The sequence below is a fragment of the Erinaceus europaeus genome, chromosome 16 (assembly GCF_950295315.1).
Source record: "Erinaceus europaeus chromosome 16, mEriEur2.1, whole genome shotgun sequence".
NCBI lineage: Eukaryota > Metazoa > Chordata > Mammalia > Eulipotyphla > Erinaceidae > Erinaceus > Erinaceus europaeus.
The window spans coordinates 36,877,000-36,900,056 of record NC_080177.1 but is presented as its reverse complement, the minus strand read 5'-3'; the positions used below and the strand labels follow the sequence as shown (position 1 = coordinate 36,900,056).

Below are 23,057 nucleotides of genomic sequence, written 5' to 3'. Positions count from 1 at the left end.
GCACTTTCAAATGTCTGTCTCATATTAAAGGTATTTGTAAATACTCTTATCCTTTGTACCACACTTAGCAAATAGAAAGCCTAGTCTCTAGTTTTTACTTCTTTGTTTCTCTTTTTTATATTTATTTATTTATTTATTTATTGAATAGAGACAGACAGAAATTGAGAGGGAAGGGGTGACAGAGAGGGAGAGAAACAGAGAGACACCTGCAACATTGCTTCACCACTCACAAAGCTTTCCCCCTGCAGGTGGGAACAAGGGGCTGAAGCTGGGGTCCTTGTGCGTTGTAACATGTGTGCTTCACCAGGAGCACCACCACTTGGCCTCACTTCTTTGTTGCTCTAGAGAAAATCTTTCAAAAATAATTGATTATTTAGTTATTGACAGGGGTATCTCTGGGGCTTGGTGCCTGTGCTATTTTTTCCTTTTTTTTTTTAAATAGGATCAGAGAGAAATTGAGAGGAAAAGGGAAGATAGAGAGGGAGAGAGAAATACCTGCAACACTACTTCACTGATTATTAAGCTTGCCCTTTGTAGGTGGGAACTTCAGTGTATCTTGGAGATGCTCTGTAGATATGTGATTACTTCTTGATTTTCCAAATTTAAAGCCCATAAAAATATATATCCCAATATACATATATATGTGTGTGAACATACATTTGTCATTTTTTCATGTATTTTTCTTCTATGCCATATTCTCTGATTAAATTAAGAGGTCTCAATTCAAGCTGAGAAAAAAGAAACATGGCAAGTTCATACTTTAACAGAATCTGATATTTTTCAGGAGAATTTGTAAGTTAAAGACAAAAAAATTACTCTTTCCCAAAATAACAGAAACAGAACAAGGAAGAATATGGTTTAATAAAAATTTTATTATGATTATTTACACCAGTTCCTTGATAAGCATATAAATGTAAAATTTTATTGTTGGCATTATTCCACATATGACTTATCCAAATTCTGAGTTAGTACTGCCATCTGAGTGTACAAGTAGTGAGGAAAAAATGTATTATATTCACAGAATATACATACATGTGCATTCAAAATGTGTCTCTTGTTAGGCCAGTGGGATAGACACTGTGCCATTGGCCCTGCTCCTGCTCCGCAGGTGTGTGCTGGAATCAGTGATATCATCCACGTGCTCCTCACTCTTCTTTTCCTTCAGGCTGTTGATAAACCTCAGGGTAATTTCATCCCACTCCTCTGGCAACAGCATCAGCAGAAACCCAATGCAGATGATGATGGTAGCAGCCAGGCGAACAACATTGAATATCACCTCCTGCTTCAGAAGATCCACAGCTAAGGAAAAACAGTCAAGTCAGCCACAAGTTCAGACTGTTTCTAAGCTTCCTCAAAAACAAAGTCAGTGCTGCTTGTAGAGATCACCAAAGTCTCCCTTACTTATTAAGCTCACCTTCCCTTTTGTTTGTTTTTCCATATCATTATTTATTTCTTTCACTGGATTTTCATTCTTTCTCTGTAAATCGTGTCTAGCCTTCAAGGCTCATGTCAGCTGACTTAATGCTCTCTGCAGTTTATCTCTCAAAGCTTTCCCTCTGCATTTCTTCATACATCTCTGGTTTCACTGGACTGCTAAAGATGCTCAGATGAGCCAAGCTTACTAATGTCTGGATCACTGCTTGCTGATATTTAATTTTTTTTTAAATTGAGGTGCGATTCATATGAATTAAAAGTAACCACTTAAAATGAATTTAGTGGCACTTTAAACATGATAATGCTATCTAACCACAATCTCCATAGGATTCCAAAACATCCTTATTACTGCAAAGTAAAGCCCTGTGCCCATTAAGCAGCTATTTCCCTGCTCCATGCCCTCCCCTACTCCCTAGGCTCTGATAACCACCAATCTATATTCTGTTTCGGTGAGTTTATCTATTCTGGATAATTCATGTAAGTAGAGTCATACAACATGTGACCTTTTTGACTGGATTTTTTCATATAGCACCATATTATTGTAATTCAACCATGTTAGAATGTGTATTGGTACTTCATTCCTTTTCATGGCTGACTAATATCCCTTAGTATGTATCAAATTTTGTTTATTCATTCATCTCTTGATGAACACTAGGCACTTCTACCCTTTAATCATTGTAAATAGTGTTGTTATAAACATTCAAGTACAACTATATTTTTAGTTCTTTTTATTAATTTGGAGGAGGCATGTACCTAGCAGTGAAACTGTTGATCATACACATGTGATTCTTTTTTTCATGGAATTCCCATGTTACACCCCACTTCTCAAGCTAAACCATCCAGTATTACTCTGCCTTTAGGGTCCTTTGCAGGAACTCTCCTGAATGTCCCTCCTGTGTGTTTTCAAGAACATTCAGTGAATATCTTTATCAAAAACAATTCTCTATACATAATAATTACCCCATCATATGGTGCTTAGGGCAGGGACTGTGCCTTACTCAGGATCTATCACCAGTACTGGCAGAGCTCCTGAGCATTTATAAATTACTTATTGAATGAATGAATGAACTTTCTTGATTAACTCCATTCCTCCCACATAGTCCTTTCCTTTGTAGTTCTTGGACTCTATCTCATACAGTTTGGTATTCGATAATTAATCACTTTGCTGAGTTTTTTATTTTATCATGTATATTGATCTTGTTTTTCTTTTTTTCAAATTCAGCCAAAAGCTTCTTAAAAGAACAACAATATCATTTATTCCTTGTCTCATCTGTAGCTGTGTTCACATAAAAAATGCTCAAAATGAATATTTGCAGATTGTCTTGAGTCAAAGAAAGATGGCTAGTTTGAAATCATGTAATTTTAAGTTAGGATGACTTTACCGTCTTAGATAGTCTACTTCTGTGCTTGTTCTGCTAACAGTTTCCACTACAGAGATTATCCTAAAAAACAGTTTCTGCTCTTATCCCTGAATGGAATTAAAATAGCTTTTTTTCCCCTTTCTCCTGTATCTATTCCAGAGGGCCATCTGCTCTGCCTGCAGGAGAAGCTTCTGCAGCTCCGCATGGATAGTCTGATGGGGAGCTCACCTCCTGCACATTTCCGACATGTCCATTAGTAACATTGACTTGAGAGTCCTATGGAAGGAAGCCTTTTGTTTCCATAGGACTTCCTCTAAAAATACCATGAAATTAGGTTGTCAGGGAGATTACATGAAACCCAAATGATACATCTGGTATTTAATTCTAAAAGCACGACCAAGTAAAAGCAGTGCTTGTAGCTGTAAAATTTAAATCTGTTGTATAGTTATTCTGTTGTCTGTCACCTTCATGATATTTAAAAAACATCTTCCCAGGCAAGGGACATAATTCACAATTGCTATAAAAAACAGCTTAAAGTATAAAACAAGCACAAGCAGGAAATTCAATTTGCACGCATCAAATTGGACAAGTACCTGCATTTCCAGGAACACTGAGCACTGTTCCGATGGAAATTAAGATTGGGTATGTCAGCACCACGCCAACATTCACCAGGATGTTGAAGGCTGTAAAATAAAGGAGGGTGTATAGTCTAAAGGAGAGACTGATATGCTGAACTCTTCTACACACACACACACACACACACACACACACACACACACACACATCAATATTTTTGCTAAACATACCTTGTAGCTTTGGTCAATTAATCCTCTAACTTTTGTTTCAGTTGGTGCCTATTTCACCTGAGTTAATAATCTTCATGTTTCCTCCTCTGCTATCTTGAATGTCTGATCTTTTACCAATGGACTAGCAGAGAATGCATTGGAAAATATGCAAAGAGGTGAATAATCAATTCCCTATATTGTTTTTTTTGTCAGTCTTCAGGCTGATTAGTCAGCCAGAGGTTGGAAGCAGACAGTTGACTGAAGTGTGGGGCTTATCTCATTGTCACTTTGCTACATTATGCCACATTCCCAGATAACTGAAGACCTTGGCGTTAATTCCTAAAGGAAGAGTTATTCAAGAGCATTATATGCTGTTTTGTGCCCTCTACTGAGGTGAGCATCAAATGAGCAAAAATGTGTGCTCAGTGCAATCTGCTAAATCTTCACAAGCCACTCCACTTTCTGATTTGTACACAGGTAATCTGAAAGTTCAGAGAACCAGCAGAAGGCACAACTCGCTGTTCTTATTTAATATCACTGAGCCTTTTTAATAAAATGAAAAGCTAGTTAGAATAATCATTTACCTACCACAAAAAATAAGAAAAGATACATGCTTCTGAAAGAAAAATGATTTTAAATGATGGCATTATCTAGTAGATTTCAATCAAATGGTTTTAAAAGAATTTTTATTAGGGAGCTAATGGTTTACAGTATAGCCTTTAACACATAGGCACAACACTCGACTCTCTCTGATTGGTGTCTAGGAGACACAACAGGATCCCTATGTCCCTTCATTCTGTCCTTTTCTCTCCTTCCCCAGAGTCCTTTGTTTTGGTGCAATATGCCACACCCAGTCCAAGTTTCACTTTATATTTTCTCCTACTGCTCTTTGTTCTTAAGTTCCACTCATAAGTGAGATAATTTCATACTGGTCTTCCTTTTTTCGGGGTTGTCTTTCTCAACATTTCCATGAAATGTTTTAAGGAATGTAGATATGAGTATTACCAGGTATAAAAATGCTCTCTATTCAGAAATCTTTGTGAAGGTGACTCAACCATGTCGCTGGTTATCTGTTATTTGTAGAACAAAAGGTTGTAAAACCTTTCCTAAATAGTATAGCAGTATTTGTTATTCTTTCCCCCCCTTCTCATATTAGCCAAATAGTGACTTATATGACTTCAAGTTAATAGGAGTGTACATAAACACCATTCCCACCACCAAAAGACCGTGTCCAATCCCATCCTTCCCCCCGCCCCCATGCTGAGCATCCACCCTCCACCCAGAGATATTTTACTTTGGTGCCCTACTCCAAACTCAGTCAGATCCTGCTTTGATCTTCCCTCAAAGTTAGTATTTGTTATTCTAATGTTATATATAATTCCAAAGTTAAACTCACTAATTTGACTATCTGAAACCACTTAGACTTGGTACCACTTAGAGACAATGGGCCTGATTTTCATAAGACTTGGGCTCCTTGCAAACAATAGTGGTAACAGTCAAGGCAGAGGGCCTTTTTGAATTAGTAACTGCTCCTCTTTCTTAACAGGGCTGAAGTTGAAATGAAAATTCTGGTTTCTCAACTGTCTCTTCAACATTAGAAGTCAAATATGACATATTCTAACAAATCAGTAATTTCTTGAACAGTACAAACACTGCTAGACCTCTCACTGTCATCTTATTGGCTGAACTGGATATTTTAGCAGATCGAATGCAAATATTGATATCTTTATGAGAACCAAGCCTTTCTCACTCAACAAGACCCAGGTGGCTTCACTGAAATGTGCTGACTACTTTCCCTCAGCTTTTTGGATCAAATACTTATGTACTCATTTGACAGACTAAGGAATATCGACTATGTAGTCAAGGAGATGTCTTCTACTTTTTGTAATCCTTTTTTATTTTTATTTATTTATTTTGTTGTCTTTATTTAATAGAGACAGCCAGAAATAGAGAGAGAAGGGGGAGATGGAGAGGGGGTGAGAAAGAGAGACACCTGTAGCACTGCTTCACCACTAGCAAAGCCTTCCCCCTGCATGTGAGGACGGGGGACTCAAACCTAGGTCCTTGTGCACTGTAATATGTACACTCAACCAGGTGCACCATCAACCATCCCCTTGTCTTGTTAATTAAAATAAATATGTTTATTTACTATGAGAGAGAGAGAGAGAAAACTAGAGGACTAGAGAACTGTTCAGCTCTGGCACAAGGTGTTGCTGGGGATTGAATTTACATTCTCTAGAGAATTAGGCATGTATTGACTCTCTCAGAGATTGAACTATTTCCACAGCCCAATAAAATTTCAGTAGCATAGCACTCAGTCTGAGTTAAAGTGGGCTTCAGACATGAAAACAACCTGCATTGGGGCTAAGATGCTTGCTGGAAAATAGGCCAGCCTGAGAGAAAGACGGAGGCAAGGTGAGCCTAAGCAAGTGAGAAAGCTGTTGCCATAGATGTGGGTGGTTGACAGAACAGCCTGCTGCTTTTTCTTACATCTGTCTTTCAGTCCAGCCCCCAAAAGATAATCTATTTGGGAAAAGGGGGGGTGGGCATAAAAATTAAGAATGGGAGCACTGTAGAATATGAAACCGGGGGTGAGCAATCAAGCTGTCTTCTCATTTTGTTCACAGAGCAGCTTTGACACAGTGAAAACTGCAGTGCGTCAGGGACGGGCCTGATGGAGCAGTTCTAGAACTGTGGGATGGGTGGGAATAGTGTGGGGCACCACACCCAGTGGAACATGGAGACTAAACTGCTTGATGGAGAACTGTTGTGCCCAGCAAGGTTGGCTGACAGTCAGTTTGAGCAGGCTTGTTTAGGAGTGTGTTACAGACATGCCAGGGGTGTGTGTTAGTGAAGGGTTATTTTGCAGCACACTGGAGATGGATGATGTGCACATAGTAGGGGCTGACGATCTATGAAATGTTGAATTTGACTGTTCTTGGTGAAATTGTTGTGGGCCAGAAAGTTATCCAGGTCCTTTTCATTAGAATGATTTGGTTCTGTGAAAATAGTACGATTGATTTCTACTTAATCCAGAAGAGGTTATGAGAGGTCACACACACATATTTCTGGACTTCAAAGACAGAATTCAGAGAATGAGAAATTAATATTTGATGCTTCCCTCGAATCTTTCTGTCATGTTGAAAACCTCCCTTTAGGGTTTTGGACCAGAGTAGAAAAATGATGATCTAATCCTATGTAGGAAAAATTAAATAAGGGGTTTTTAGTTTCCCAGGAATTAGTGAGGCTTTAGATTATCTTTTGGATTATGTCTCCATGATAAAAAAGTTCAACTAAAGGTTGGCAGATATCTTACAGACTAAGTCTGGCAGGAGGGTGGTGGATGTGGGGTAGGTAGAGGATGCTGACTTTAGGTGGTATGAAGAAAGAGCAACAAAATGAAAATTATTTGATTCTAAGTAAATAGTCATGGAGTCTTTGGGTGGTGGTTGCTGTCTGGCTGCTTGGTGGAAGAGTGGGCTTGTTATTCTCATTTGTAGCACATCAGGTGATAGCACCAACAATACCCCCTAAGTTGCTCTGTTAGCTTCCAAGTTATAGGAAGTTAGGAAAGAGAGCATTAAAAATACTCGAGGGGACACTTTCTTTGCCATCAGGTAGTCAGAGTACTTAGGCCACCAAGTTCAGTTTTACTTTCTTTTATTTAGGGAGGGCTTCCTATCTTGGACTCATTTTCCATACACTGCGACAGTGGGCTTTTAAAATGCAACTGTGAAACTGATAGCTACCTGCTTAAAAATTAGGTCAAGGGGGCTGGGCGGTGGTGCACTGGGTTAAGCACACGTAATGCAAGGACCCGCGCAAGGATTCCGGTTCAAGCCCCCAGCTCCCCACCTGCAGGGAGGTGGCTTCACCAGCCGTGAAGCAGGTCTGAGAGTGTCTCTCTGTCTCTTTTCCTCTCTATATTCCCCTCCCCTCTCAATTTCTCTCTGTCCTATCCAATTAAAAAAAAAAGGGGGGGGGGAAGGTTTCCAGGAGCAGAGGATTCTTTGTGCCGGCACCGAACACCAGCAATATACCTGGAGGCAAATAAATAAATAAATATAAATGAATTAAAAAATTCAACTTTTGGGGGGCTGGGTGGTAGTGCACCTGCTTGAGTGCATATAATGCTCAAAGACCCAGGTTCAAGCTCCCAGTCCCTACCTGTAGGGGGGAAGCTTTGAAAGTGGTGAAGCAGTGCTGCAAGTGTCTCTGCCTCTTTGCATCTTTATCTTTACCTTCTCTCTAGATTTCTCTCTGTATCAAATAAGTAAATAAATATTTGAAAACTAAAAAATAAATATTAGAATATAAAATTCAACCCTCTCAAAGTGTCTTTCTAAACTTTAATGACCTACTTTTTGTTTCTAAATTTTTAATATTTGTTTATTTTCCCTTTTGTTGCCCTTGTTGTTGTTTATTGCTGTAGTTATTGTTGTTGTTGATGTCGTCATTGTTAGATAGGACAGAGAGAAATGGAGAGAGGAGGGGAAGACAGAGATGGGGAAAGAAAGACACCTGCAGATCTGCTTCACTGCCTATGAAGTGACTCCCCTGCAGGTGGGGAGCCAGAGGCTGGAACCCGGATTCTTACACCAATCCTTGTGCTTCGCGCCATGTGCGCTTAACCTGCTGTGCTACCGTCGGACTCCCAATGACCTACTTCTTTCTCTAACTTTTCTTTTATCATTTTATTGAGGGGGGGAGAGAGTTAGTTGTTTACTATAAAGTTGTTGACACATGGGTACAATCTCTTATCTCCCTGTGATAGATATCTGCAAAGCACTCTCGTCTCCAACATAAGTCTTTTCTCTACCATCATGCACCAGGACCCCAAAGCCTGCCCCTCCCCATCTCCTTTCTGCCCTCCTTCCACAAAGTCCTTTGCTTCGGTGCAATACACCAAACCCAGTTAAGTTTTACATTATGCTTTCCCTTTCTGTCCTTCTTTCTTTTCTTTTTTTTCCTCTTTTTTTTTCATTAATTTTATTCATAAAAAGGAAACACTGACAAAACCATAGTACAAGAGGGGCACAACTCCAAACAATTCCCACCACCAGAACTCTGTATCCCATCCCCTCCCTTGACAGTCTGCCCTTATTTCTTATGTTCAGCCTATGACTAAGATCATCTGGCACTCAACCTTATCTTTTTCTCACTTGACATGTTAAGAATGATGAAATCACTTCCTTCAACTTGCTTCTATCTTAAATGTCCTTCTATCCCTTCCTCCCTCTCTTCCACCCACCCTTTTTTCTCATCCACTACTCTTGTACTAGATACTCCAGTCATTTTGATCCACTGTCTCTCTCCCTGTGTCACAGAGAGGCCTGGGACCCCAGCTCACACATTCTTCCCCAAAGTTATACCAGGAGGGTAGTTATAATTTAATCAAGTAATTGTCTTCTAAACATTCAATAGCATTAGCTTCAGCAAGTCTAGAAAATAGGAGACAAGTTACCCAAGGGAATAAACTACAATGATAATGGAATTACTCAAGAAAAAGTCAAATAACAGGGTTAATGGAAGGCAACGCCGGAGACCACTTACCCAGCCACAGCCCTGCCATACCACAGAGACAGCCCCAGGGCAGAGCTGCAAATGAGGACCAGTGTTCCACCTTGGTGAAATACAAGATGACTGGAGTGAAGGAGATGAAGATTAAGTTGAAGAAGCCCAGAGTGGAGATAAAGTGTGCTGCCTCACCAAAGTTAGCACTTCCAAGGAACATCTTAAACAAAACCTGGAATGGGGAAGAAACTCTTAAGCCATGTAGTGAGAAACCTTTTGGGTCAGAAAGGTCAGTTCAACTTAGCTATACAGTGTCCAGAGTTTATCCTCCATGTCTTCTGTTTTCATGATATCAAATGGGCTGTTGGGATAAGAAATTAAAATGCTGGTGGTAGATGGTTGTTCACCCAGTAGAGTTCATGTGCTATCCTGCAGAATGACCTGGAGCCCTTTGTTCCCACATGGGAGTGCCTACATGTGTGAGTGTGGGGGGGTGTTTACAAGTGGTGAAGCTGTGCTGCATGTATTTCTCCATCTTGCTGTTCTCTCCTTTCTATCTCTGTTTCTCAACTATCAGAAAGAAAGGGAAAAAATCACCAGAAGCAGCAGTCAGGTAGACACTGAATCCCAGCAATAATCATGATACCTAATAGCTTTCATGTGAAATAAGTAAAGCCATCAAATAAATTTCTTATGGCATTGAAAACTGCTAGGTAGGTGTAACTATGGTAAGTACAATTATCAGGATAGTATTTACCTGTGTGTTCAGGGTGAATGATAAATATAAGTTCAGATAAGCCCAGAAAAATCTTTGAGGGTGGAAATGCCATTAATTCTTCCCTTCAGGCTTGAGATTAATTTCACCCTGATTTTAATAGATACTGAAAACTAAATTGGACATGGAGAGTCTGTCTTTATATTGTTGAGAGAAATAATAATGATGCCTTGGGTTTGTGTCTTTTGCATTTAAAATATCTCCACAAATGTTGTGTTCACTCTTCTGATTTTAAGGACAAGACCAATTCATTTTTTTTTCTGGATTATAAATCTTGAGGGAGATAGAAAGGAGTGATGAATGACTAATCTAAAGTCTCACATCATCCTGGGTTTTCCCATCCATTTTTCTTGACTTTTTAATCCTTATGCTTCCTATATTAATGCTTAAACAATGTAGAGTAGGTATTTTCTACAGTGCACATATGATTTTTGTATATGGCAGCACATATTACACTCCTAAAGTAAACACATCTGTAAAATGGCCTCTATAAGATAGTCACTGTGGAAATTCCCTCTATAATACAGTCACTCTGGTAACATAGTAATTCCAGGCACTATTTTTAATTTTAACCAAATTTATTATTTTTTTTCTCTTGAGAGACTTAAGAGAACTTGCAGATGTGCTAGTCTTTGGTCACATCTGACATCTCACAGGAGTCTCCATGGGGAGGCAAGTTAGACACTAAGGGGAATTTAGTGAACACTTGTCAAGCTTGCCACACAGAATCAATGGGCCAAGAAATGTCAATATGAAAATAGACTTCATGCCCTCCGAGCCACAGTGGTGGTGAATAATCAGGCATCTAGGAGGAATGTAAGTGGCATTTTCTGCCTTCTAGGGAATTTTTTTCCCCACTGAAACAAAAAGAGGTGAAAGTAGAACAACCCTTTAGCTATATCCAGAAAGTTGAACTTTGAAAGGAGAGCTATTAGGGGTAAATTTCTGATCTGTTCTCTTAGTCCTCATTTCTGAGGTCAGGTCGAATGACTCTGATTTGAATTTCCACTGATGACAGGCAGCTCCAGTGGAGAATGAAAGGTACATAGTGCAGACCCAGAGTATCCATCAGAAAGGAAACTAGGCTCTTCATTTTGCTAACAGCCTGAGATCCTGCAGCATGGGGTTATTTGTAGCAAACTGAAAACTTTCAAATGACAGCTTATTTATTAGTTAACACCTCAGTGGGGTTAAAGTATATATTGAAAGAAGGTACTTAAAGAAGCATGAGGAGTAAAAAGGTATGTCTAATCGTCTGCTACAACTGGTTGATCATTAGGCAGACAAGGTGGGATCACTGAAACATGTGTTTGAAGTTGAGCAAAGTTTAATTCTTGACTTGATCATTTCCTGGCTTTATGACCACAGGCATATTAATCGTCAAAGGTTCAGTTTCCTCACCTGAAACATGGACAATACTAAAGCTTCACACCATTCCATTAACATACAGGCATACTAAGCAGTACCACACCATGGAATTTTCTGGCAAGTATCCAGAAAGAACTGAGAATATGGCTCTTATTATCACTTAAGCCCACTTTTTTTTTCCCCAGTCAAGATCTTCTGTGTCCACCTTTACTTCATCATTTACATCTAAGCTAAGATTGATAGTTGACTACATGAAAAAGGGTACACATACCTTATAGAGTGCAGACGTAGAGGCTGAACCCACTGCAAACGCTACTCCTATGATGGAATCAGCATGGAAATTATCTGCATATGCCATCATGACAATACCAGTAATTGCCATTATTGCAGCTACTATCTGTCAGATAGAATGCAAAAGATTAAAAAGATAATTGATGCTTCTGTAACCCCAGAGCAAGCAATTGAAGACTTCACAGACATTACTAAATGCTTCCTCAAACCCAATGATCTTTTGTACATTGCTGCTTGTGTGTAGGAAGGGTCAGCCTTAACAAGAAATTGGTATGCACATGAGACATTTAGGCAGGGAATATAAAAGCACTCACACTCTAATTAAAGGCTAGTAATTTAAGCCTAATTATTTTACTCAACTTCCTAGAGATTAATATGCACTGGTGAAATGAATTTAATAGGAAATCACTTCTAAACCCTTTCACCTCTACTACAGTTTTTTTTTCTTTAAATAATTTACACTTTAATCACCTCTTTGGATCAATGCATATTTCTCCATGTGACTAGAAGTTGATTATGGAGATATGTTGATTTATCTAAGGGATAAAATTTAGGTCAAAGGCAACAAACAAGAATAATTTCTCATAGTGACTCAGAAGGAGCAAGTTTGCAGTGCCACTTGGAATGTCAAGTGGAGGCCGGAGCTTCCTTTTATTTATATGCAGATTAAACCATAGGAAGAGAATTCTACCTAATTATTCTAGAGTACCAATCATATAACATGAAATATTAGTAATTTGATTGATATCAGAATGGGTTACTGTAAAGTGATATGATTCTACATATATTCAAAGCAGGAGTCTATTCTCTTTGTGAAATGCTGGTTTGCCTCTGCTTCTTTAATTGTCTTAAACTGGTTCTACTGAAAAGCATTTCAAGGCTGTAGTAAACAGTAAAGTAGCAACTTCAGGCAGTGATCAATGCATCATTTCCTTGTCTCACCAACTTTAAAATTTAGATGCTCCTTTTGAGATATTTAATCATATGTAGCAGTTTTCTTAATCTTCAGATCTGAGTATTACCAAGTTAAGTCAGCTCCTCTGTAACTAGCTGTGTCACATAATCTTTTGGGTCCATTTGAACATTATTAGTGAATTATTTATTGCAACAGAATGTAGGTCTTCAACACATTACTGTAGACTTGCTGGAGGCCAAAGCATGATAAAAATGACACATATAATTTAGATGCTGCAAAGACAATTCTCTTGTTAACGGCTACTAAAAGCAAGTGAACAGTTGGTTTTGGAGCTAGCTCCATACTAAAGCGTCCTTTATGAAAAACAGCAGGAGTACTTGAGAACAGATGCCGACATGTCAGTAGTGAAAAACCATTTTCATAAAGTGTTATCTGGGAGGCTGCTTGATGGGAGGTGTTTCTCTTGCTGAGTGAATATCATATTCTCTAGAGCTGCCAGGCATGTGCTCTAGTTAGACTCTGTCTCAAACTATAGGGAATAGAATTTAATACACACACCAGGAGGTGTCAAGGAAATTTTCCAAACAAGAAATAATAGACTCATAAATAAATATGGCGAGGGGATATCTGGACATGGGAATCTTTGAGGGTTATCATTTTCTTTGATTAGGGGATTTACAGTTCAATTGGGGTTTTGCAAATTTTCTCTGGGCAGAGTGATTTCAAAGAAATGAAATGGCACATTAGACATGGACATTTTCTGATTTTTGTATTTTAGTAGTTGATCATAAGTTAAGATATTTGTGTACACAAATACCTTTAATTACACTGAATTCATAGGATAAGCTTGAACTACTCTTACTTTCCTTTTGGTTAAGTAGCAGTTGCAATTTCTTCATCAAATAGGCAGATTATTACATTAATACAGGGTCAGTAAGGCATAGTATTAATCTTAATAGATGTTGATATGATGTAAAGTTTCCTATTTAAAATTACATATAGCATTCTACACTACATAATATTTGGCTTAGGCAATTGTGTATAATATATAATTCTGGGTTTCAGGAATTGTGAAAACAAACAGTTCATGTATAAAGCACACAAACAAGAGCCAGCAAAATAGTTCACTTGGATAGTGTACCTGTTTTGCCAATCATGAGACCCATGGTCAAGCTCAGCCCCCACCACATAGAGGAAGTTTTGGTCCTGCAGTATCTCTCCTTTTCTCTCTCTTTTTATCTACCTTTCTCTCTACTTAAAAAAACCTGGGGCAATGAAGCTCCACTGCTGATGAAAAGACAAACAAACAAAAATACTAGAAGGTTATGAAAATTTAATAGTTATTCCCAGAATATGACCACAGTTGGGAACTTTTTTTTTTCTTGAGTTAGCCATTCATGAAAATGCACATTAGTACTAATTCTATCAGGGAGTCAGGCGGTAGCACAGTGGATTAAGCGCACGTGGCGCAAAGCACAAGGACTGGTGTAAGGATCCCGGTTCGAGCCCCTGGCTCCCCACCTGCAGGGGAGTGGCTTCACAGGCGGTGAAGCAGGTCTGCAGGTGTCTATCTTTCTCTCCCCCTCTCTGTCTTCCCCTTCTCTCTCCATTTTTCTCTGTCCTATCCAACAACGATGACATCAATAATAACTACAACAATAAAACAACAAAGACAACAAAAGGGAATAAATAAATATTAAAAAATAAAAAAAATAAAAAAGCAAAAAAACCCTAATTCTATCATATGTTTTCTAAAGATAGGGATGGAGTATGGAGACAGATTATGCAATTTTATAGCTATTTCAAAATTATAGAGCCTTTTAAAGATATCCATTACATTTTATATTCAAGCGATTGTGAAAATATTTGCCTGGACACTAAAATTGACATATCAATTACATCAGTCTTTCTTTCAATTTCTTTCATGGAGGGAAGCATTTTTACACATCAGGGAGCCAGACAACACTGTTCTAAAAGCATGAGAATCTGAATATTTAAGGTGTGAGAAAATGTCTTCTCAGTGGTAAGAATAGTAGTTGATATGCTTATGGTTTATATGTATTTGTATGTATGTATTTCCTGAAGGGGAAATGATGTTAAATTAGTTTCTACATTTTTATTTAAAGTTTATAGCTACCTGCTAGATAAATTCTTTATAGTCATGCTTAACATGTTTTTCAGTGTTTTTTGGTCTAGACATTTCTTAGCTGGAACTAAGGAATCTCAAGTAATCTAGAAATAAAAGGAAGAAGAATGAAAGGCCCACTTGGAGTGTTCACTGAAAAGATCTCGAGGTGGCTCTGCTTGTCATCACTGGTTAACAACAGAAGAACTCCTGTTTAGGATCTGGGAAGTAGTGTAATGGTTATGCAAATGGTTTCTGCCTAAGATTCTGAGCCCCCAAGTTCAACTCCCAGCACCACCACATGCCAGAGCTTAGTAGTGCTCTGGTTTTTAAAAAACCCTCTTTAAATTTACAGAAAGCAAACAACTGAAGCATAGATAAGAGTCACATGTATTTCCAGACTTCATCAGCCATCAAAGAACTAAGGCTAGATGCTCCAATAAAAAAACAATGACTTTATCAACACTGGAAATGTGTCTGTAGAAAGTCAGTGCAAACCATTAATTCCCCAATAAGGAAAAAGAAACTGTAATAAAAAAAGAAAGTCAGTGCCTTAAATATTGGGTTGACATGCCCCAATATGCATGCTTACATGGGAACAACCATAAAAATGCTTCTGAGCCCACTGGCCTCCATTTGGGGGCTTCCACTGCTGAAATCCCACCATATCATGGTACCACTTGCTTGACTTTGGAAAAATGTTGTTCACAACCTATTACAGTTCTGACCCCATAAACAGCCATAAGTGTCTAAATAAGATGAAAAATTCACTACTACTATTGCCTAAATTTGGCTTGGGGGGGGAATTTAGTAACCTTAGTAAACATAAATACCTTATTTTTATTTCCTGAATCTCTTGGTCCTCTAACACTGTAGTGTGCCTACTGGAGGCCAGTACCCTGAAGAGAATTAATTTAGCCCACTAGTTGAGGTGCAACTACAACAATGTCGCTTCCCGAGTAAGCTACTTCTCTCTGCAGGCTCAACACCTCTGAGAGCCTCTACATCAACTTTCAGGGCCAGCCAGAGGGGTTCATGAGTCAATTTGGGCCTGTTAATAAAGCCCAAAGAGGGCTTTAAAGGTAGACATTTGGTGATCCCACTGTGTCTTATTCCACACGTGGCCCTGCATTATAGGTAAATTTCTCTCAATCTTAATTAATTTGTTCACACAGATAAAGGCTAGAGAAGTATGCACAATATCACTGCCCTGGGGTAATTTTTCATTCTTTATTTTAGAATAAGAGACAAACAGACAGAAAGGAGAGACACTATAGCACTGCCTCAGCATTCATGGAGCTCTCTCAGTGCTGTACGTAGTGCTCCCATGTAGTGCTGGACTTGAACCTCAACATGCTTCAGCTCAGACTGTGTCCAGAGACTTCACGTGTGGAATGACAACCCTTCAGCTTCATTACTCAGGTAAGACCTTTCCTTTCATAGTATTCTCTAATTCCATCCCAGGTGGTTCACTTTCTGACAAAGTCCCAAAACCTAGATATAGACCAGGTTCTGTGAGAGAAAGCATATGTTCACACGTATCCATAAACTAGTGCAAAATATATACCTGAAAGCAGAAGTACACTAGAGTTTGCAGTGAGTGCCCTCCTAACACTTCCTCTCCACTATTCCAAGCTTTGGGTCCATGACTGCTCAACAATTTGTTTGGCTTTGTATGTTAACTCACTTTTCAGCCACCAGGTTCCAGATGCCATTAGGATGCTGGCCAGGCTTCCCTGGACTGAAAACCCCACCAATGTGTCCTGGAGCTCCGCTTCCCCAGAGACCCACCCTACTAGGGAAAGAGAGAGGCAGACTGGGAGTATGGACCAACCAGTTAATGTCCATGTTCAGCGGGGAAGCAATTACATAAGCCAGACCTTCTACCTTCTGCAACCCACAACGACCCTGGGTCCATGCTCCCAGAGGGATAGCTATCAGGGGAGGGGATGGGATATGGAGATTGGGTGATGGGAATTGTGTGGAATTGTACCCCTCCTACCCTATGGTTTTGTTAATTTATCCTTTCTTAAATAAGAAATAAATTTAAAAAAGAGTAGTTTCTCTCAGATATAAAAAAATAAAATTAAAATAAAGCCATTATGAAAAAAAAAAAGAAATAAGGATTGTAATGGCTCTTTGACTTTATTGACACAAGGAATCCATAACTCCTCTCAAGATTCAGTTCCTCCTCTAAAAGGAGGGCCTCAAAGTTACATTGCTAGTAGAGCTGAGCTCAAGTTCAAGACTTTGCTACTTTCTGCTTCAAGAACCCTTGGCCATCTACCAATTTTCTCCATTGTTTAAGGACCTTTGATGTTTAAAGATAAATTTCAATTACTAATATAAAAAGGGTAGGACAATGTCTAACATTAACTTTTTATCCTGATGTTTACTTTGCACTGCATTAAAATAGATACCAACTAAAGAGAAGAAAACTCCCATTCTTCTTTGAGTGGTTCATTTTCTTTAAGGGGATTATAACCCCCACCCCCACCTCAGAATACTGCTCAGCTCTGGTTTATGGTGGTGTTGGGACTGAAACTGGGACATTTGGTGCCTCAGGTACATAAGTCTTTTTGCATAACTATTATACTATTTCCCCAGTCCAGGTACCTTCTTTTATGATAATTTTAAGATGGCTTGTCTAGTTTTCATAAATTTAAGAACTCTAACTATAATGAAACAGTATTAGAGATGGAATTACTCATCTTCAAGGCTGCAAGAGTTGGATTTTCACCAATATTTTTGCAGTTAAAAAATATTTTAAGAAGTTTCTCAATTTCAGTGTGATAATGACATATCAGCTACATGCCACACAAAAAGTTTTTTTTGACACACTAAAGATTACTAGCTAAATATGGGTCCCAGATCACATCAAATCGATGGGGTTTACAGTCAACAATATTTATACACCTTTCCCATATTTGGGAGCTACTCTCTTCCCTGATGCAGCTTTCTGGTCCTTCTGCCAGCCATGACATCACCTCTCCAGACAATAATTAGGATCCACCTGTTTATTAGATTTCAGGCTCAGGCAAAAACAAAAACAAACACTAGTATAGCCACAGGCCCTTTGGAATATAAAATATGCCTACTATCTACAAAATGGAGGGCCCCCAACTCTTCATCTGCACTATTCCAACCTTTAGGTCCATAATTGGTCAATAGTTTGTTTGGCTTTGTATGTTTACTCTCTTTTCAACTACAGGTTCTGGATGCTAGCATGATGCCAACCAGACTTCCCTAGACAGACAACCCCACCAATGTGTCCTGGAGCTCCGCTTCCTCAGAGCCCTTGCCCACTAGGGAAAGAGAGAGACAGTCTGGGAATATGGATCTACCTGTCAACACCCATCCCTAAGACCTTGAGAGAACTATGGTGGTTATCACTGTGAAGGTCACAGAACTTGAGTGGTGGGGATAGTGTAGAACTATAGTCCTATTATCTTATAATCTTGTAAATCATCAAATCACTAATAAAAATGGCAACTGTTTGTGACCTCTACTGAGATTTCTTCAGTCTGTGACTTAAATACATTACACAGCTAAATATCTTTTCTAGAAAGATATCAAGTAACTATTGAACCTCTTTTTCATATGACTTGTTGCATCATGGCCCATAGTTAAATGCATTCGTTTATTGGAATATGACCAGATTTTCTCATGACTAAATTTAACAAATCTGAAGTAAATGTACTGATTTTCTTTTGATATTCAGATGCCACATCAGAATCCCTAATGGTGGGCAACCAATACCAGTGCTCCATGAAAAAAAAACATGATGGTGAGTCATGTGGAGGTAAAATATAAGATTTAGCTAACACAGAGTGTGGTACCACATCTGGGCATTTTCTTTTCTTTCTTTCTTTTTCACCAGAGCACTGCTCAGCTCTGGCTTATGGTGGTATCTGGGACTGAACCTGGGACTTTGGAGCCTCAGGCATGAGAGTCTTTTTGCATAACCATTAAGCTACTTACCCCCACTTTTTTTTTTAAAGACAGAGTTGCGGGGAGGGGTTGGGGGGGGGAGAAAGAGAGCGAGAGAGCTTGTGTGTGAAAGAGATGACAGCACTAAAACTTCCTTCAATATGGCTAGAGCCATGGTTGAATATGAATCACATGATGGCAAAGCAGCACTGTATCCAGCTGAATTCTTCCACTGGCTCTCACATCTGGGTATATTGTAATGGTATTATAGGCTGACCCATGGTTCCTCATCTTGTCTGTTACTAAGATTTCGACTTCTTTTTTATTGCCAGCAATTTATTTCATTTTTTAAATTTGTGATTAATGAACATAGGTTACAAGATTGTAAGATTACAGTGACTAGTTCCACACCACACGGTAAGGTAGGGGTATATAACTCCACTTCTTATTCATATTAAAGTTTAGTTGTAAATTCTAAAGCAAGACCTCTCAAGATATGACCAGAATTTTCTAGATAGCTGTCTAAGAAGTTTTTAGGGTTATTGGCCATCATACATTCTTTCTTTAATATTAACATTGATTTCAGCACTTAAGAGGCAAGGATGATGGAATCATTGCAATAAAAACAGTATTTCGGTAGCAACTAAAATGCAATCTTGTCCACCACTTTTAGAGAATGACAACTATGATATTCATCTTCTGGAAATAGTCTATTTATTTGTATCTTCTTTAAAGAATTATTTTCTCAATATTTTCATTATGGTGGCATTGCCAGACTGCAGGAATAAAAATTGGCTCCTTGAATCTGTTTGGATTTTAATCAGTCTATTATTAGCAAAGAGAAAACATACAAAAAAATATTTTTTTAACATATGCTGCTTCTGAAAGGGATAAACTCAGAACTGAAATGTTTGGTGGAAGTTTAATGCAGTTCAGTTAAGGATTTTTACCCCAAAGTACAGGTTGTTGCTTTTTGCTCCATTACTAGATTAGTCACACTAGATATAGTGTCACTTTTAACTGCAGTGCGCTATCAATAGTGACTTTAATTACTATTTGGATCTCTTATCTACTTATACCAATATTAATTAAATCCACATCTGGAAGAAAAAACAAATTACGAGAGAGCAGTCCCAATATATACTGATTGAAAAGAGCAAATCACAATCTTTACTGTGGCTAATTTTCTCAGACTGTTCTTTCCTGAGGACAAAAGGAGCTGATCACACTATTAATGCTAAACATTAGTTCTAAAAAAAGAACATGTTTTTCTCTGTGTGTTTTAGTGCTTTCTGTTGAAAACTGCAACTACCCAAATAAAAACAAGCCTTCTCTCCTCTCATGTTGTTGTAACTACCTGGGATTCCTAATGAATTTTTACATTTCAATTTGTTCTTAGAATCAGTGGGACAAGATTTACAGAAACTCCTTGAAACAGAGCAGCTTTCCTGGTGCCAAAGCGTTATTATTGATAAGGGAAGGCCTAGCACGTTGAATCAAGTGTGCCATTACCCTTACTCCCATGAACCTGTCTTTCAGCACTATCCATGACAACAAGAAGACAAAGGCTTTGTTACAGCAGAACAGAGCAGACACATCTGTGGCCGTCAGCTTCTTTAAAGCCAGTAAATACAGGTAATTAGTCAAAGTCCATAGAATAGAAAAAGGAGCAGTTCTTTTAAGAAAGAGCTTCAGTGTCAGGCCATCTTCACCAAATATCCGACTGCATTCCCTAGGAGGAAAAAAAAAGAAGTTAATAGTTAGGTACTTGTTGGGTTGCTTAACTGTTGACAGCCATTTTCAGGTAAGAAAAACACTGAAGACCCATCATTCTTCTGTGGAACCTACTGAATCCAATTCTGCCACACTTGAGTGCTAAGGTTTGCAAAAGAACCCACGTCTTTCCAAACACAGGGTTAGACATCCTCTCAGGATTACTTGGGCAACCATTCTGTGGTTACTAAAAATTATCAGGGAAGCCTAGGGGGAAAAAAAAGCTATAATGACTAGCTATTTGAAGAAAGAGAGAAAATTATTTCCTAATAGGTGAGTGTGGCAAGGTCAAAACAGTTGTTACTGTGTGAATCTAGAGAGACAGCTGGCAGTTTCACATATCACATAAAGACACAGCAATCTAGGGGTTTTACTATTGCCCAAACATGATGTCCCTTTCAAATATATATTTACCCAATTGACTAATTTCTTTTTCCTTTAGCATTAAAAAAAGAAGTCATTGTGCTAATCCCCCAAATGGTCAATCAATAAAAAATTACTAAGTGAATGATTCACTTAGGTGGCACTTACATACAAATATTTGGCCACTTTGGAGGAATTATCTGAATTCATTGAATGAAAATAGTCTGTTAATCTAAGTCTTTAATTTGCTTGAATAAATTGATTATTGAGCTTAAGAGGCAATTTTAGTTAAACTATTTTAGGTAATCATGGAAGTGGTGGAATAACAGTGTCTATTTGATTATGGACTGAAAATAGGGTTGCCACTGAAAGAAATCAGCTGTATTTTCTTCACTTAATTGTTAATGAACATTGATGAACTTATTGGGCAACTACTGTATGTGCCAGGCATGATGTTTTCAAGAGTAGTACAAGTATGTTCAAAGCTACAAATCCATACTTATACCTTTAAAATATTTTTAAAACTTTCACATTCATACTATTTAAAATGAAACCTATTTACACAGTTCTAGATAGTACTAACACTATTTTTTCCAGGTCTCTCTGTTTGCTCCCCCGGGTATGGCAAGCTTTTTCCCCACAGACAGAATACTTGGAGGGAGTAAAGGAGGGACAAAATAATGAGGCTTTAAGACCAGGTCTTCAACATTAAGTTTCTTCTAAGTACCCCACAGACTCAGGAAGTGTAGGCCAGAGACTGCAGGGAGGTTAAAATGCACAGCACAGGTATAGAAACTCACGTGGTAGTTTTACTTTCATTAAGAGCCAATAAAAAGGAAGACCTTTTGTGAAAAATATGACTTCCCAAAGATATATCTGGGCTTGAAAGAGGCAAAAATTCAATGGAGAGACTAAGTAATCTAAAGGCAAAGACTTCTGTAAACAGAAATCTCACACACACACACACACACACACACACACACACACACACACACACACAAAAATGGATGACCTCTCTAATGCCCTACAGTCATCAAGATATTCTGAATCTGCATCACACAGAGACCAACCGGTTTTCATAGAGCATCCTAGGCACATGCTTTGGATTCTTTACTTACAAAGAAATCTGTTCCATGGGAAAAATCCACCAGGGAAAGCCTGAGTTGATCAGAGGGTTTATCCTTTTATATACAACCCTAAAATGCTTTTGGAAACACATATTTCTGATTAAAGAATTTTCTTTCTTATCACTGGTCCTAGGAAGTAATGGCTTGGTCTTCCCAGGGCTTAACATTATGATGGGTTCAGAGCTTTCAAGGAGACTGAATGCATTCAAGGAAAATTTTTCACAGGAAGAGGGAAGACCATGAGAGGTGGTGATATTTACTTTCTCACTATTCCTCATTTTTCACTTCTTACCACCAAACTTCTCCCCATTTATCACAGCTATTGCAGGAATTTAAAAGGTTCTTCAATGAAATGCAGGATACTTGTGTAAAACCTTATGCTACTGAAATATTAAGTATTAGGACACACACACACACACACACACACACACAGAGTTTAATTTAAAGAAGCAAATAACAATGGGTCTCTCCGTGGTTCCATGGGCTGGGGAGATCAAAATTTCTGAACGAGAGGCATTAACCTGTGGCAAAAACTGGAATAAAGCTTGAAAGTTGAAAGACATTAGTATTGTGACTGAGCTTATCACTGTTAGAACAGCTACTTGTTACTGAGTTCTTTCTGAAGTCAGACAGCATCCTGGGCTTCATTAACTTTCTTAGCTCTAATTTCACACTTTTTTTTCCCTCCAGGGTTATCACTGGAGCTCTGTGCCTGCTCTACAAATCCATTGCTCCTGGTGGCCATTTTTTAAAAATCTTTATTTTTATTAGATAGAGACAGCCAGAAATGCAGAGGGAAGGGGATGACAGAGAGGGAGAGAGACACAGAGACACCTGCAGCCCTGCTTCACCACTCCTGAAGCTTTCCCCTTGCAGGTGGGGACCGGGGGCTCGAACCTGGGTCCTTGTGCACTGTAACATGTGCAATCAGGTGTGCCACCACCCAGCCCCACCATTTTTTTTATTGGATAAGACAAAGAAAAACTGAGAGAGGAGGGGAATATAGAGAGGGTGGAGAGAAAAACAGACACCTGCAGACCTGCTTCACCACTTGAGAAGCGCCCCCCCCCTCCCCCTGCACAGGGAAACCAGGGGCTGGAATTGGGATCCTTGAGCTTTGCGCTTCATACTAGATGTGCTTAACCTGGTGTGCCACTGCCTGACCCACTACACTTTCTAGAGACTTTTTTTTTCATTAAGAAAACAACCCTGTGCTGGGAGTATGGATAGACCTGCCAAGGCCCATGTTCAGGAGAGAAGCAAGCACAGAAACCAGACCTTCCACGTTCTGCATT

General features: G+C 38.8%; 1 protein-coding gene across 3 annotated transcripts in view; it reads right to left on the bottom strand.

Annotated features, from left to right (window-relative positions):
- Positions 1 to 841: 841 nt before the first annotated feature.
- The window catches only part of SLC35F4 (solute carrier family 35 member F4), a 326,781-nt gene continuing 304,565 nt past the window's right edge, over positions 842 to 23,057 (bottom strand). For 2 of the 3 annotated variants that reach the window (XM_007519245.3, XM_060174914.1), the window contains exons 4-8: positions 20,012 to 20,231; positions 11,509 to 11,634; positions 9,134 to 9,326; positions 3,389 to 3,478; positions 842 to 1,299 (exon numbers count right to left, since the gene is read on the bottom strand). In XM_007519245.3, coding sequence (XP_007519307.1) covers positions 1,058 to 1,299; positions 3,389 to 3,478; positions 9,134 to 9,326; positions 11,509 to 11,634; positions 20,012 to 20,231 — 871 coding nt within the window. In that variant the 3' untranslated portion in view covers positions 842 to 1,057. The remainder of the gene's footprint in view (positions 1,300 to 3,388; positions 3,479 to 9,133; positions 9,327 to 11,508; positions 11,635 to 20,011; positions 20,232 to 23,057) is intronic. The other variant, XM_060174915.1, reaches the window with a different exon arrangement.